Source organism: Amphiura filiformis, chromosome 9 (genome assembly GCF_039555335.1).
Source record: "Amphiura filiformis chromosome 9, Afil_fr2py, whole genome shotgun sequence".
Taxonomy (NCBI): domain Eukaryota; kingdom Metazoa; phylum Echinodermata; class Ophiuroidea; order Amphilepidida; family Amphiuridae; genus Amphiura; species Amphiura filiformis.
In genome coordinates this window covers 66,946,347-66,960,683 of record NC_092636.1, presented here as the reverse complement: position 1 = coordinate 66,960,683, position 14,337 = coordinate 66,946,347, and the positions used below count along the sequence as shown (strand labels likewise).

The window sequence follows — 14,337 nt, the reverse complement described above, 5'->3', positions numbered from 1 at the left end:
TAAATCCTGGTGTTAAAATTAAGCATCAAATTGTGTCTTTTAGTGTGATATTTTGATTTTTATAGGCCCTGAGTTCGCCCGCGAGCTTTTTACGGAATATTTCGTCCAGAGAGGTTTATAACTGGGGACAAGCTGGTAAAACAACCAGACGAATACTTACCTTTTAGCGCAGGTATGTCACGTGTAAAATGACGTAATTGGTCTTACTCTTTGGCAGTAAACATTGGCGGTGAACAATCACGCTTAATGATGACGCAGTCAGCAACCTGGACAACCGATTCTTTAGAAATGCATAGTCGCGCTAAAAGTCGATCGATACATGTTAAAATCAGCACAATTCAGAGATACACCTTTTTGCTATGAAATTAATTTTCTCGGTCAAATATAAAGCAATATTTTTTTTTTTTTCAGTAATGTTAGTTAAAAACTTGGTGCTTGGATATGCATTTTTTTTTATATCCTGGTGTTAAAATTAAGTATCAAATTGTGTCTTTTAGTGTGATATTTTTATAGGCCTTGAGTTCGCCCGCGAGCTTTTTACGGAATTGATTTTTAGCGTCTCAAACTAATATAGTTTGCTAAAGAAAGATATTTCCCACCTCTGTAAGGCACATAGTGTGGGTCTATATATTATAGTTTTGTCAGAATTCCGTTTTTATTTTACCCTTTTTCCCTTCATGCTCCGAAAATGGCAAACTCAGTACTTTTATCTCGTGAGCAACCAGCAGAAATAGTCGATATTTTCATTGTTGTCATCCAGGGCAATTTTCCATTGAAAGCAAATTGCCCGACCAGCGATTTGGTAGCCCAAATCCCCAATTGGGTGTTCTGGTAAATGAGGTGAATTTTAAAAATTTGCTCCCGTGATAGCCTGAATTCCAATTTATGTCCAAACCTAGAAAAATTAGCGTCGGTTATTATAGGGGATTTATCTCCAGGTGAATTTTGTATGACCCCCGCCCCCCCCCCCGCCCCATCGCGGGTTGGCATTTTCATTACACCCTTCAGACTTGTGTTCGGGTTTGTTTTTAATTTGGCATGTAGGCCTATAACCATATTTGTCATAATTTAGCGCTATACCTATATAAATGTATACCTATAGTCGTGCTATATAAATATTATTATGTACCAGTATGTAATATCATGTACATGTAGGCCTATGGGGTGGGGTGGGTGCAGAGGTGTGTGAGGTGGGTAGTGGGGGTGTATGTAGGGAAACTTTGGGGTGGTACTCAACACACTTTAACCATGACTTTCAATGCAAGGCTCATTGTTGCCACAAATGTTTTTTTTTCCTTTAGGTTATTTAATAGGTTTTATAAACTTCCATGTTTAACCTGGTATTGTTTTGGCTGCTTCATTAGGGCCTATGACTTTCGGTGGGTTTCCAAAAGCAGTTTCAAACAAACACAAACAAAAGGCACCATACCCAGTCACCTTCATGACAATTGAAACACTACGTCAAGTATTAACATCCAAGTTATTCTGTTTTTAATAATTGCTTGAACAGGTTTTTGTTTAAAAACAAAAACCTGTTTAAGTTAACAATGATAATGTATGGTTCTTATAAGGCACAATCTCTTCTGATGAGGAACTCAAAGCGCGTAAAGCACGAAATTTACAAACAAACGTAAAAACAATCAATTTACAGAGATTGGTTTTAAGCTGGCGTTTAAATAACGAAAGTCTGGGGGCGTTACGAAGGTTATATGGAAGTGTGTTCCACAGTTTGCTTGATCATAAAACATACAGTGTAATATTTATGTTTTGTAAATGAAAGTTTTGCTTAAAATATTGCCCAATTGCATGTAAGATTGTTGGGAAAAGTTGTTTTGAGGAGAAGCAAATTTCAACACATTGGTCAGATGATCACGGTGATGATGAAATCAAATAATTAATCACTCACGTGATGAAAGATCCTCATCGTGCTTAAACATGATCAGTAGGAGCGCTATAGGCCTGGGAATTTCTTTGCTATATTGAAGTTCTGGCAACACTGTAGCCATGCCGGTATTCCTATTAAACCCAGGGATATCGATCCACAATGCTAGTATTAGCCTTAGATTTCACGCGTTGATTTTGAAAAATTTTCAGCCGGCAGTAAAAAATGGTGAAATCAAAACAGAAATTCTGACAAAACTATGATATATCGCTCACGGTGATGTGCGTTAGAAAGTTGGGAAAAATCCTTCATAAGCGAACTATCTTACTTTGAAAAGGTTGATCCAAAAAAAGGCTCGCGGGCAGAGTTTAAGCCTACCAAAATCGAAACTCTTACACTAAATGACTACATTTCACGCCTAAGTTTAACACTAGGATTTGAAAAAAAATACAGTATCAAGCACTACAATTTTTCCTGACATGAAAATGAAAATGATTGCTTTTCATTTGGCCGAGAAAATTAATTTTACATTGAAAAGGTGTAACTCAAAATTTAGCTCATTTCAACACCAAATTCGATCGTTTGTATTGCCTCATTAAATGACTGAGTGAGCCTTGCATAACAAAAGAATCGGTTGTCCAGGTTGCTGACTGTAATAAATCTTGTTATTTGCCTAATTTTTCATCTCAAAACCCAGAGAAGATATATTACCTTTTCCCAGAATCCTTTGCAATGACGCTCCAATTACTTTGTACAGGTTTCCTTTGTTTTCGTTTTGAGAATAGACTGAGCTAGACTGATATAAAATTGGGTCGATAGTAAAAAAATGATAAGATCTGGATGTGCTCTGTTCACTATTGGTTATTTCGCCACTCGACCCATGTGGCACAACATAGCAAATCAGTACAGAAAATTGAAATTGAAGAAATGCATTATGTGAAGTGTAAGACATGTTCTCTGCTCCAAGCACGTTTATGAGAAATCAACTTATTGAAGTTACTCCTTGTTATGCAAATGAGACACATACGCTTGGAAGCTTTTTAACACAGAGATGTCTGACCTTGCCTTTGTTATGCATCCCTATCATGCCTATGGGGTTTCCACAGGTAAACGACATGGCATGCGAATTCTAACAGTGTTGTGCAATGAATTTGCGGGTTCGAGCAGGGCTACGACACTCAAGAATTTGCATAGCAAAATGACCCGTCTCCTCCGCAACCAATTTGGTTTCGCTCCATCGAAATCAAGCTGACGCGGAGTAGACTACCCTCCTTTGTGTTTGTTCATTTGTGTATGGAGAGCCATTTTTGGAGTCTATAATGACTTAGGCTACGCTCTCAGCTAGGTTCGACGCTGCATTGTACTAGAAATACCTTTTCTGTGAAATCGGTATAGAGCCAACCGGGAACACGTATTCATTTTGAAAATATAGCATTAAAATTAGTATCACCCTTGTGGCCCTCGTGCAGTGGAAAACCTTAATTCTTTCATTAAAAAGAAATGAAAAAACCAAAAAAAAACCAACACGGATCCACCTGTGCAGCTATATTAGGGCACAGCAATTTGTCTCAAATATGAATGAATTTTAAGAAACATACGGGATATGATGAACCATTGACCTGACGCCATGTTAGTAGGATCTATTAGTCGTTTTATATAGCAATGTATATACCGTATTGTCATAATACCAATATTTGTCATAATATATAATGAGTTATGAGTAATATTTTAACGTAAATGTGCAGTTCATATGCACAAACGAATACTGATCTTTATGATATTTAGGTTTTTGTACATCACGTATAACATGTCACATAGGAGTTCATACGTGTTGACCTTTATCCATTGTATTTGTTCATCTGTGTATGGAGAGGAGAAACGCCATTAAACGCCAAGAACTCCATCAGTATTAGGGCGTAGTTCAGCGAACTCACCGGATTGCTATTCCAAGTACTTTGATAATATGTATTAATGGGTCGAGGCGATTGCATTGAAAAACCTAATAAATTATTCATAACAGTTACGTAATCAATCGATAGTGCGGACACTTGTCATTTGCAAACCACCAAAGTTCGTGATCTTTTAGCGTTGGAAAAGAAACCACGTGAATAGAGTGCCCTCTCAAGAATATCTACTCTCTGATCTACTCTCTGGTCCCCAACTTATGTCACAATGCCCTTGGCCTTTATGCACAAGAGCAGTGCGGAAATCAATCCCTTTTCTACGATCTACTGCTTCTATTTTTTACAGGACATCGAGTGGTCCAATTATCTTACTCCATCAACATCCAGAACCAGAGGTCATTCATCTCGTTTTCTGTGCCAACACTGTAACTTAGCTGCCCATTCCAACTCCTTCTTCCCAAGAACAACAAGGGACTGGAACAGCTTGGAGAGTGATCCTGCAGCTTTCACAACCCTCAACGCTTTCAAATCTGCGCTGAGGGCCCAACAACTGTAGCATCTTACAGTCAGCTTTTTACTCGCACATGTACATATTGCACCTGATATTTTTGCATGTGTTGCTCCACGCATGAGCCACCAACGCAGTGTGATTATCCATATCTATATGTGGTCTGCACTTTAACGGAAGGAAGGAAGGAAGGAAGTCATTGCTCCGTGACTGGGTACACGTCTGATACATGTCTGTATAGTATATTGTTCGATTGTTGTAAAATGGCGAATATAATTTTATGGTTTACCGATATCCGCGCTGTTTTGCTGTGTGCAGTTGTTTTCCTAATTATATCATGGTGGACACGTAAACCAAAGAATCTACCCCCAGGACCATTTACCTGGCCTATTTTGGGCAGCTTGCCTAATTTTGGTATTTCTCTGTATCGATCTGGCTTACAACCACATCAATTCATGGCTAAGCTTACCAAACGTTACGGCAAAGTGTACAGCTTATACTTGGGAAATCAACTTATAGTTATTTTGAATAGTGCTGAAAGTGTGCGAGAAGCTTTCCAAAATCAGTATCTCGTGGATCGACCAACCATTAAGATACCGGAAAAATTCATGTCAGTAGCCAAAGGTCAAGGTAAGGAGTGGTTTTTTTTTATGTTCACCAAATATTTTCACTATTTACTGACTTTCCACTGATCAAAGTATATTTCGTCCTCGTCAATAAAGGCCGTATTAAACAATACTAGTAGTTTATTTGCCAATATCGCCATCCGTGACGTCATCAAGAACATTTTGACCCTCTAGCTTACTGAATTAAATACCGGTCACTGTTTATGTTTCGTTTCCGCTCTTTATGTAGGTGTTATGTAGTACGTGCATAGCACCACCCGGGGGGCACTCAACTTTGGAAGTGACGGGTATGTGCCTACCGGAGTCGCGAAGTAGGGGCATATCGGGTACAAAGCGTTAATTAAAAAAAGGGGTCATTGGGTACAAACAAAAAAAAAAAGGGGGTCATTGGGTACAATATTTTGAAAAAAGGGGTCATCGAGTATAAGATTTAAAAAAGGGTCATCGGGTAGAAAATTTTGAAGAAATGGAGCAAAATTTTGAAAATTTCGGCATAATTTTGAAAAAATGGAGCAAAATTTGACAGTTTCGGCATTTTTTTGTTGCATTTTGATGATGCTATTCTAGAAAAAAGGGGGTCATTGGGTAGCCGCAACTAAAAAAAAGGTCATCGGGTATGGCTTTTAAAAAAAGGGGGTCATCGGGTATAGTCGACTTCAAAAGAGGGGGCCAATTGACAGGCACATACCGTCACTTCCAAAGTTGAGTGCCGGGCACCACCTATATATTGTCGAGCAGGCGAATCTTCTGATTTCTCTTCTTCTGATTCTTTCGTCATACTTACTTTTTAGTTAAAGTGCTACAAGTGCCAGACGACCATTATTATGTTTTGATGAATCCAAGTGTCTGAAAATATTGGATCCAAAACATAATAATGCGAAAATTTGATGCTTTACGCGCAATATTTATTGGTCTCGTAATGAGTTTAAAAAATTTAAAACTCATTGCTCGACCCCCGGCTCGACCATTAATATGGGCTCAATCTATCCGATTTTATATCAAACTCGGGCAAAAGAAGCACTGACCCAAGCTTAAGTCGTACTTAAGTAGTTCACATGTAGGGTCAAAGGCAATGAAGGGGTTATTGGGGCCATTTTGTAAAGACCTTTAAATTGCTACTTCTACTTAAATGCTATGAGCACCAAACTTGGTTAGAAGAACCAAAGCTCAATATATAAAGTTGTACACATCTTAGGGTCAAAGGTCATGTAGGAGTTTCGAGGGGGGCACATCAAAAAAAAATTGTTGGTTACGTTTCCTCGGAATTTTGAGGTGGTGGGTCTTTGGGAGCTGACAGCGTACCGGTAAAAGGTGTTTTTTTTTTGAGCTGCGAACAAGTAAAATTGGGATTTTTGGAGCTGCGAACAGTCAAAATCAAGGGTCTTTCTTGGCATTTGGGTTGAAAATAGCTAGGAATATGAGGAATGAGCAATTTTGGGGTCTTTTAGAGCTGAAATTATCAAAATTTATCGGAGCTCTATTTTGGTCAAATATAAGGGGTCTTTCGGAGATGCGAATCCAAAGGGGGGGTCTTTCCGGGGAAGCATACCCCGGAAATTTGTGTTAAATGCCCCTGGAGGGGTTTATAGAGGTGATTTTGTGGAAATCTTTAAAATGCTGTTCCTACTCTAAATTACACGCTATGACCGCAGTTCTCATTTAATTTTTCTTCATGTTCCTTTTTTTATTTTGCTTTGAGCGCTACGTTCTAAATGTAGCAGCGCTATACAAATGTTTAAAATGTATGTATGTATATTTGACTCAAGGTCAAAATCACCTTTTACCCAAATTCACACGAATGCACAACACAAATATTCTGTTTGATTAAGCTAACAAAATCTAAGTCTTTAATTGAAAACAGAGTATGATTGGTACATATAATAACAATATCGCATATACAATAAAATCACACAATGACAGGTTTACTCTATCAGTACTTAACCAGCTGTCTTCTTGTTAGTGATATTAGAGTTCTTGTAATGTTCTGGACGACTGATGTAATATATCCTTATCCACTTGTCCTGCAAAAATCAGCAAAATCCAGTGTACACTTGCGTACCTTATAAATATCCTTGCGTATGAAATCCTCACACAAAAATGGTGTTGCTTTCTCCAAACCGTTATCTCCTTGCGCTGCTTTCTCCAAACTTAACTCCTTGCGCTGATTTGGTGCTATTTCCACTTTTCACACAATATCTTCAGGAAGCAGGACTGCGATGCAGTTGTCCCCACTTATATTGACAGTTGCGTTGAATCAAAACACCAGACTTCAGCAAGTCGACAGAAGAATATATATTCCTTTCTTGGAAAAAGTACGTTCTTTGACGTATTCTAGATCTTCTCCGACAACACTGGCAAATAGTAGTACTTTGACTACATAAAATATTTCTGGTTTGCAATTTCCTTTCTTTGAAGGAATTGGACTGTAAGCATATTAGCTAGCTAGCCCAGATCAACACTATCAACTGTGTCAATAATTGTGTTTACATTTTCTTATATATCAAGCACTGGGAAAACCCCCATTCTATCAATAGGCTATTACTACCTTCACACTATTCTGCAGTCTGGGAAATTCCCAAGTCTTAATTATAACATTAACCTTTCACATTTCATCACTTCCTGAGGGGAATCCCCTGACATCACTTCCTGAGGGGAATCCCGTGACATCATCTTCACTTAACAATCTCTAGGGGTATTCCCATATGATCCAAAATTAGAAATGATTCGATTTGTTTTTGATCAAGTTGATGCAAGAAAGGGGAATCCCTAAAATGTCTCAGAAAATAGATTTTAATTGTAAACAGAGATAAATCATCAAATTAAATTACTCAGGGCACATCACAGTATGTATGTATGACCACCAAACATGGTCAGAAGAAGCATTAGCCGAAGCTTAATATCAGTTGTGCTCAGCTTGGGGTCAAAGGTCACGCAAGGGTCAATAGCAACAATGTAACCAAACAACACTAATACTACCAAAATCACTTTGACAGATTAGCTGCAGTCATGATAATACACAATTTAATCCGAGATCATCAGCAAAGGTCATAGGGTCAAACTTCAAACTTTGACCGATTGGTCTTAACTTTGGTGCAAATGATCCGAGATATGAGAGGAGCATGAAAAAAATCAATCAAAAAATTAAGATAATCCTTGATATGAGTGGAATATAAAAAATGGAATTGAGATCATTTGAGGTCGAAGGTCAGTGTTAAAATCTCCCCATTTTGGCTTAAACCTTGACAATGATAGACCAGGACAAACACATAATTGAGAGTAATACATTGTTTTTAATAATTTTAATAATTGGTGTCAAATGCCATGCTGAGGTCATCAAAATCAGAGGACAACCCCTACATATTTATCATGGTTACTTAGGTTAATTTGGATATTTCAAATAATTTCGATATTATTAAAGCTGATTAGGATAATTTTGATATAATTGGGATATTATAAATGCTCATTTGGATAATTTCAATATCATTATGGATATTTTAGATGAATTGAATATTATTTAGGCTAGTTGGAATAATTAGGATATTTTAGATAATTTGGATATTATTAATGCTAATTAGGATATTTTACACAATTCAGAGGGTCTTTTCTTCAGTTGACTATTACATTTTCAGGGGAGGGGACAAGCTCTGATGTGACAGTTTAATTTCATTTTATACACTCATCAGTGTGCCCATTACAGAAGTAGAACCCTCGTATCTGAGAGTAAGAAGACTGATAGGATTTTCATTTTCGTACAATGATGTGAATGAGAATGCTCCAGGAGCATCATACCAAAAATAATAAAATGCTCCTGGAGCATAATTTCGAACAAAATCTCACAAAAGCGGGAGGGGCGTGACGACGAGGGGTTGGGTCGATTTGGGTATGATATACTAATGGCAATGCAGACTGCAATAAGCATATAGCATAAAAGAATGATCATGGTATCATATCAATGACGCATTATTTTCATGTGTTTTCCTGTAGGCGTGGTAATGGCATCGGGCGCCCATTGGAGAGAACAACGAAGATTTACTCTCTCCACCTTCCGAAGTTTTGGTGTCGGTAAAAGAAGTTTCCAAGATCAAATATCGGTGGAAGTAAAGGCTCTTTGCGAAGAGTTTTCATCTTTTATAGGAGAAAGCTTCGATCCGCGTAAGCTTCTGTCGAATGCTGTATCCAATATCATCTGTGCTGTGGTTTTTGGAAAGAGATTTGAGTATTCAGACACGAAATTCCACGAGCTGTTACACCTCTTAGACAAGACAGTAGAGGATGCTGGAGCTGGGATCGCTGAAATAGTGATTCCGATAGTTAGGTAGGTACCATAATTGCATAATGTCAAAGATGAAGACAAAACTGTTTACAACTTACAAGTAGTTTTCGTTAGATGTTCGTTCGCTGCGATTTCAACTTTTTTTGAGAATTTTTTTAAAGTAAGGAAATAAACACCCTTTTTATATATTTGTTGAATAAACAAGCTTTCATATAGTCACGAAGGACTATACTAAGGTTACTTGTTCATTTAAAATACGATACATACTATAAAATAACAAAATGCATCAGAATAGAAAATTGAAAATGCTGAATATGCCTATTTAAATATTTAGCGCCTTTTTTCATTTATTTTCTTCAGGTACCTCAACATAAGATCTACGCCAGACAGTGAACGATATGAAAGGAGTCAGCGATTAAAGAACTTTTATAGCACTATCTTCGATGATCATCGAAAACATTTTGATCGTACTGATCTTAAGGACTACATCGACGTGTATTTAGAAGAAATAGAGCAAGTTGAAGGAAGTGAACGGGCTTTCAATATTAATGAACATAATATGATAGCAACAGTATCTCAACTTTTTATAGCTGGATCTGAAACCACTGTCACAACCCTTCGTTGGGCATTGCTGTATATGATGGCGTATCCAAAAATCCAGGACAAAGTTCAACAAGAAATTGACAATGTTGTGGGCAGAAATCGCTTGCCTAATATATCGGATAAGGAACAGATGCCTTACACCGAAGCTACCTTGATGGAGATTCAACGTATCGCCTCTATTGTCCCCTTAGGGGTGCCCCATTACGCCGCAGAGGATTGTGCGTTGTTTGGTTACACCATCCCAAAAAACACGATGATTATGTCCAATATTTGGGCAATTCATCACGATCCGGCTACTTGGACAGATCCAGAAATATTTCGTCCAGAGAGATTTATAACTGGGGACAAGCTGGCAAATCAACCAGAGGAATACTTACCTTTTAGCACAGGTATGTCACGTGTAAAACAAAAACATTTCACCGGAAGTACACAACAAGTCGTAGTTGTTAATGATGATGACGACGACGACGACGACGACGACGACGACGACGACGACGACGACGACGACGACGACGGTGACGATGACGATGACGATGACGATGACGATGACGATGATGATGATGATGAGGATGAGGATGATGATGATGATGATGATGAGGATGAGGATGAGGATGAGGATGAGGATGAGGATGATGAGGATGATGAGGATGATGAGGATGATGAGGATGATGAGGATGATGATGATGAGGATGAGGATGATGATGATGAGGAGGAGGGTGATGATGAGGATGATGATGATGAGGATGAGGATGATGATGATGATGAGGAGGATGATGATGAGGATGATGATGATGATGATGATGATGATGATGATGATGATGATGTCGTTTTTATTTGTATCTTTACAATTCTGTTTTTCTCTCGTTTACTGTGCCGTTTTACAGGACGACGTGTTTGCCTAGGTGAAAACCTAGCCAAAATGGAGCTGTTTCTCTTCTTCTCGCAGCTTCTACATCACTTCACTTTCAAGAAACCAAAAGATGTACAAAACCTATGTTTGGATGGAAAGATCGGGGCAACTTACTCTCCGAGCGATTTTAAAACTGAAGCTATCGTGAGAGACTAGACTTGATGGAAATAAAAGCAACCAAAATGCATTTCAAATAAAGTACTTTAGTTGGAAGAAGGGGCTATCGTGCACCCTCGGAAATTAACTTCTAATCGTCGACTAATTCACTGTTTATGTTCCATCCCGGCCCCTTCGATCAGCCATGGACACAAATCGGCTTGTGATACCGATGTCTGAATTGGTCATTGTTGGTGATCGAAGTTTCAAAGTTGTCGCGGCAAATGCCTGGAACTCTTTGCCGAGACAACTTCGGACTGCTGGATTTACAGAAATTTTCAAGGGTAATCTTAAGACTTTTCTATTTTTCAGAACTTTGTAATTCATTTATTTGTTGTAAACGCCATGGTACCTTGTGAATAGCGTCCTAAATACCTGTTTGTTGTTGTTGTTGTTGTTGTTGTCTGCAGATCAGACAAAATGCACAGGGGTAAAATTTCATACAACAGGGTACAAATTTTAAAACTGCTCCGATTTTGTCAAAAACTACGCCAAAGCATTCCTCGGGTGATAACGATTCAGAAATAGTATAGTTTGACCTACCTGCGACATACCGCCCAAATGGAGGGGGGTCAGTTTGTTTGGCCACACATGGGTCAAAATTAAATGTGCTCTGATTTCAATAAACATGGTCTCAAATAAATAATGGTCCAGTAAAATGCAGTCAAATAAGGAATAGTTCCCACCATCTAGGATGTTTCGTTACCTAGGAATCATCGCAAAATAGGTCATGGTCAACAGGCCCTATAGGCTGCAATGGAGGTTTTTTTTGTCGGATTTTGGTAATAAATCATTCTAGACAGTATGACCGGGATATAAATGAATCAAACGGGGAATAAGATGTAAAGTTGTAGAAGTAATATTTAATATCTATGTAACCATAATACGATGTTAACTCGTCAGATCTCCAATCATAACTAACTACTGGTTGATACAACATAATTAATATACAACTAGAATGTGTGGGAGTAAGAGATGAACTAACTCTCATTGGCCCAAAGTTATGGTATGTGAGCAGGAACATAATAGCTTCCTGTCTATAAGACAAAGGACACCAAACATGGCCTAGGAATGTATGATGTCACTGATGCAAGGTTATGCATTGTCTTGATGATTCAGGGAAATCACTCATGGTCTTGGAATCAAACAATGATGCAATTGTAGCAACATTCAATTAACATAATCTTAATCAGGGTGCGGAGGATAACATTACTAAAAGCTTTAACAATATTATAATAATCATTGCCGTCATCAGAGTAAGTCATACACCTACTTAATTAGTATAATGACCCTTGTTATAACAGTATACAAACTATTCCTTATGTGGCTTAATTTTACATGACGTGTTACGAGCCGTAAATCACGTTTTACTCAAATTCACATCAATGCACAACAAAAATACTCTGTTTGATTAATTTAACAATATCTGATCTTTAATTAAAAGAAATATATGATTAATACATGAACAATAAATGCATATATAATATAATCACACTTTTAAATTGTCACTACTTAACCGGCAGTCTTCTTGGTGATCATAGAGTTTTGTTGCAATGTTCTGGAGGGCTGATGTATATATCCTTGTTCACATGTCCTGCGAAGAGCACTGTTCAGCGAAGTCCACCGTACAATTGCATTTCAATATATATGTATCCTATGCGTATTAAGTCCTCGCACAGAAATGGAGCTGCTTTCCCCAAACACTCAAATCCTTGACAACTCCAAAACAAAAATGATACTTCTTTCACCAAACACTTTCTTTCTCCAGGAAACAGGATTTTTTCTGCACTGATCCACTTTATTGACAGATGTGTTGTTTTATAAACCAGACTCCAGCAAGTCGACAGAAGAATATTAATCCCTTGGGGAGGAGGAGTAGCTTCATGTACTCAAAAGTCCTTCGTTGCTGTAATAAAATAGCACTTTATTGGTTTATGCAAACTGGTTCAAATGTACCTTTTTTAAGCACAAAGACAACCAACACACTACATATAGAGAGCCTACAAGTTCTCTTCAAATTCTGCCAAGAGCAAACTTGATGCATGAGAGGGGATTCCTCAAAGTCTCTCATAATCAAATTAAATTACTCAGGGCACATTACACCCTCCCCCTTAAAAAAAAAAGGTTGAATGTAATGAAATCTTAAATGTTTTCCTCACACATCAACTTCTACCTATTATCAACTTTGAAATGTGTTTTGGGCTTTTTGAATATACATAAAGTCAGTTCCAGTGCCCAATGGTCACTGTAGTAATAGAAAGCCTAATTAAGACCCAGTTATACCAATTTCGGAAAACAAAGTGCAAGGCATTGTCTTAATTTCTGGTATGTTCGACAGTATTTTTTGTGGGACATAAGAGCACATCAGAATTCTAAATACAATACGAGGAATGATTTGTTTGAAATTCGCGATATAATACAAATTTTACGACAAATTATTAAATTTTGATATTTGTTAAATTTTTGATATTTAAGCAAACTTTCAAAATCTAATGACATGTACTTAAAGTGTATGTTGCTGGGATGAAAAGCCGACGATCAATTTAAAATGTTGACCTTTCATATTGATGATATACACTTTTCCCCAAAGACCTTTTTTTGGGGGGAATAAAAAAAGGTCAAAATTTTCAATTGATCGTCGGCTATTCATCCCAACTACATACACTCCAAGTACATATCATTATATTTGATAAAGTTTACTTCGAGGACTGTTAAATATCGAAAGTATATACCAGATGTAATTGTAATTCACACAAGTTATACAACAATCTCGTTTAAATCAGATTTATGCGGCTGTGATTGGAATTGAAGCCAATTCAGCGATGGGTGTCAATTATGTGCCGGTTATCTGAATTATTTAAAATCACTGAAATTGAATTCAAAACTTAAATAATGAAGTATTCAGCATCTTCATCATCTTTGTCCCATTTTTCTTCCCAACTGAACGTTTTTTTCTGCTCTGGCAGTCCTCATCTCCAGATTAGCAAGTGCAAATGTCTGTACAGTTAAAGCCAGTCCTTGTGCAATCCGGTGGTGACTTCAGGTGGGTCATACTTCAAATCCACGCATCTGCTTCCATTTTCCAGCCATATCCCGGGGGGGGGGGGGACTCCAACTTTGGAGGTGACGCATATGTAGGGCTGTTAAGACCCCCCTTTTCAGCATCGCTGTCACCCAAAGACCCATATTTTTTACGAACACATGCTCTGTCACCCGAAGACCCCCTATTTTTCCATTTGATCTGTCACCCAAAGACCCTTACAAGTTCAATTTGAACAGCAACTTTTATTTATCACTGATTTTGTTACTTATTTTGAAAAAAAAAACCAATGAAATTTGAAGCCATTTTGAACTAGAAATTCGATTTTCGAGGTTTTTGTGGCGCTTTTTCGGCTCTCACCCAAAGATTCCATTTAAAAAAAGGTCATGTTCTCACCCAATGACCCTATATTTTTTACATTTTGCTCTCACCGAA

General features: G+C 37.7%; 1 protein-coding gene across 2 annotated transcripts; it reads left to right on the top strand.

Annotated features, from left to right (window-relative positions):
- Nucleotides 1–22: 22 nt before the first annotated feature.
- LOC140161357 (cytochrome P450 2J4-like) lies at nt 23–13,236 on the top strand. Of its 2 annotated transcripts, XM_072184846.1 has the most exons (5): nt 23–172; nt 4,133–4,924; nt 8,905–9,235; nt 9,554–10,185; nt 10,681–13,236. In XM_072184846.1, the coding sequence occupies exons 2-5, from the start codon at nt 4,399–4,401 to the stop codon at nt 10,860–10,862; spliced, it is 1,671 nt and encodes a 556-aa protein (XP_072040947.1). In that variant the 5' UTR covers nt 23–172; nt 4,133–4,398; the 3' UTR covers nt 10,863–13,236. The 2 variants fall into 2 exon arrangements, with proteins under 2 accessions (XP_072040947.1, XP_072040946.1); XM_072184845.1 differs by lacking the exon at nt 23–172 and having other exon boundaries at nt 3,974–4,924.
- The last annotated feature ends 1,101 nt before the right edge of the window (nt 13,237–14,337 follow it).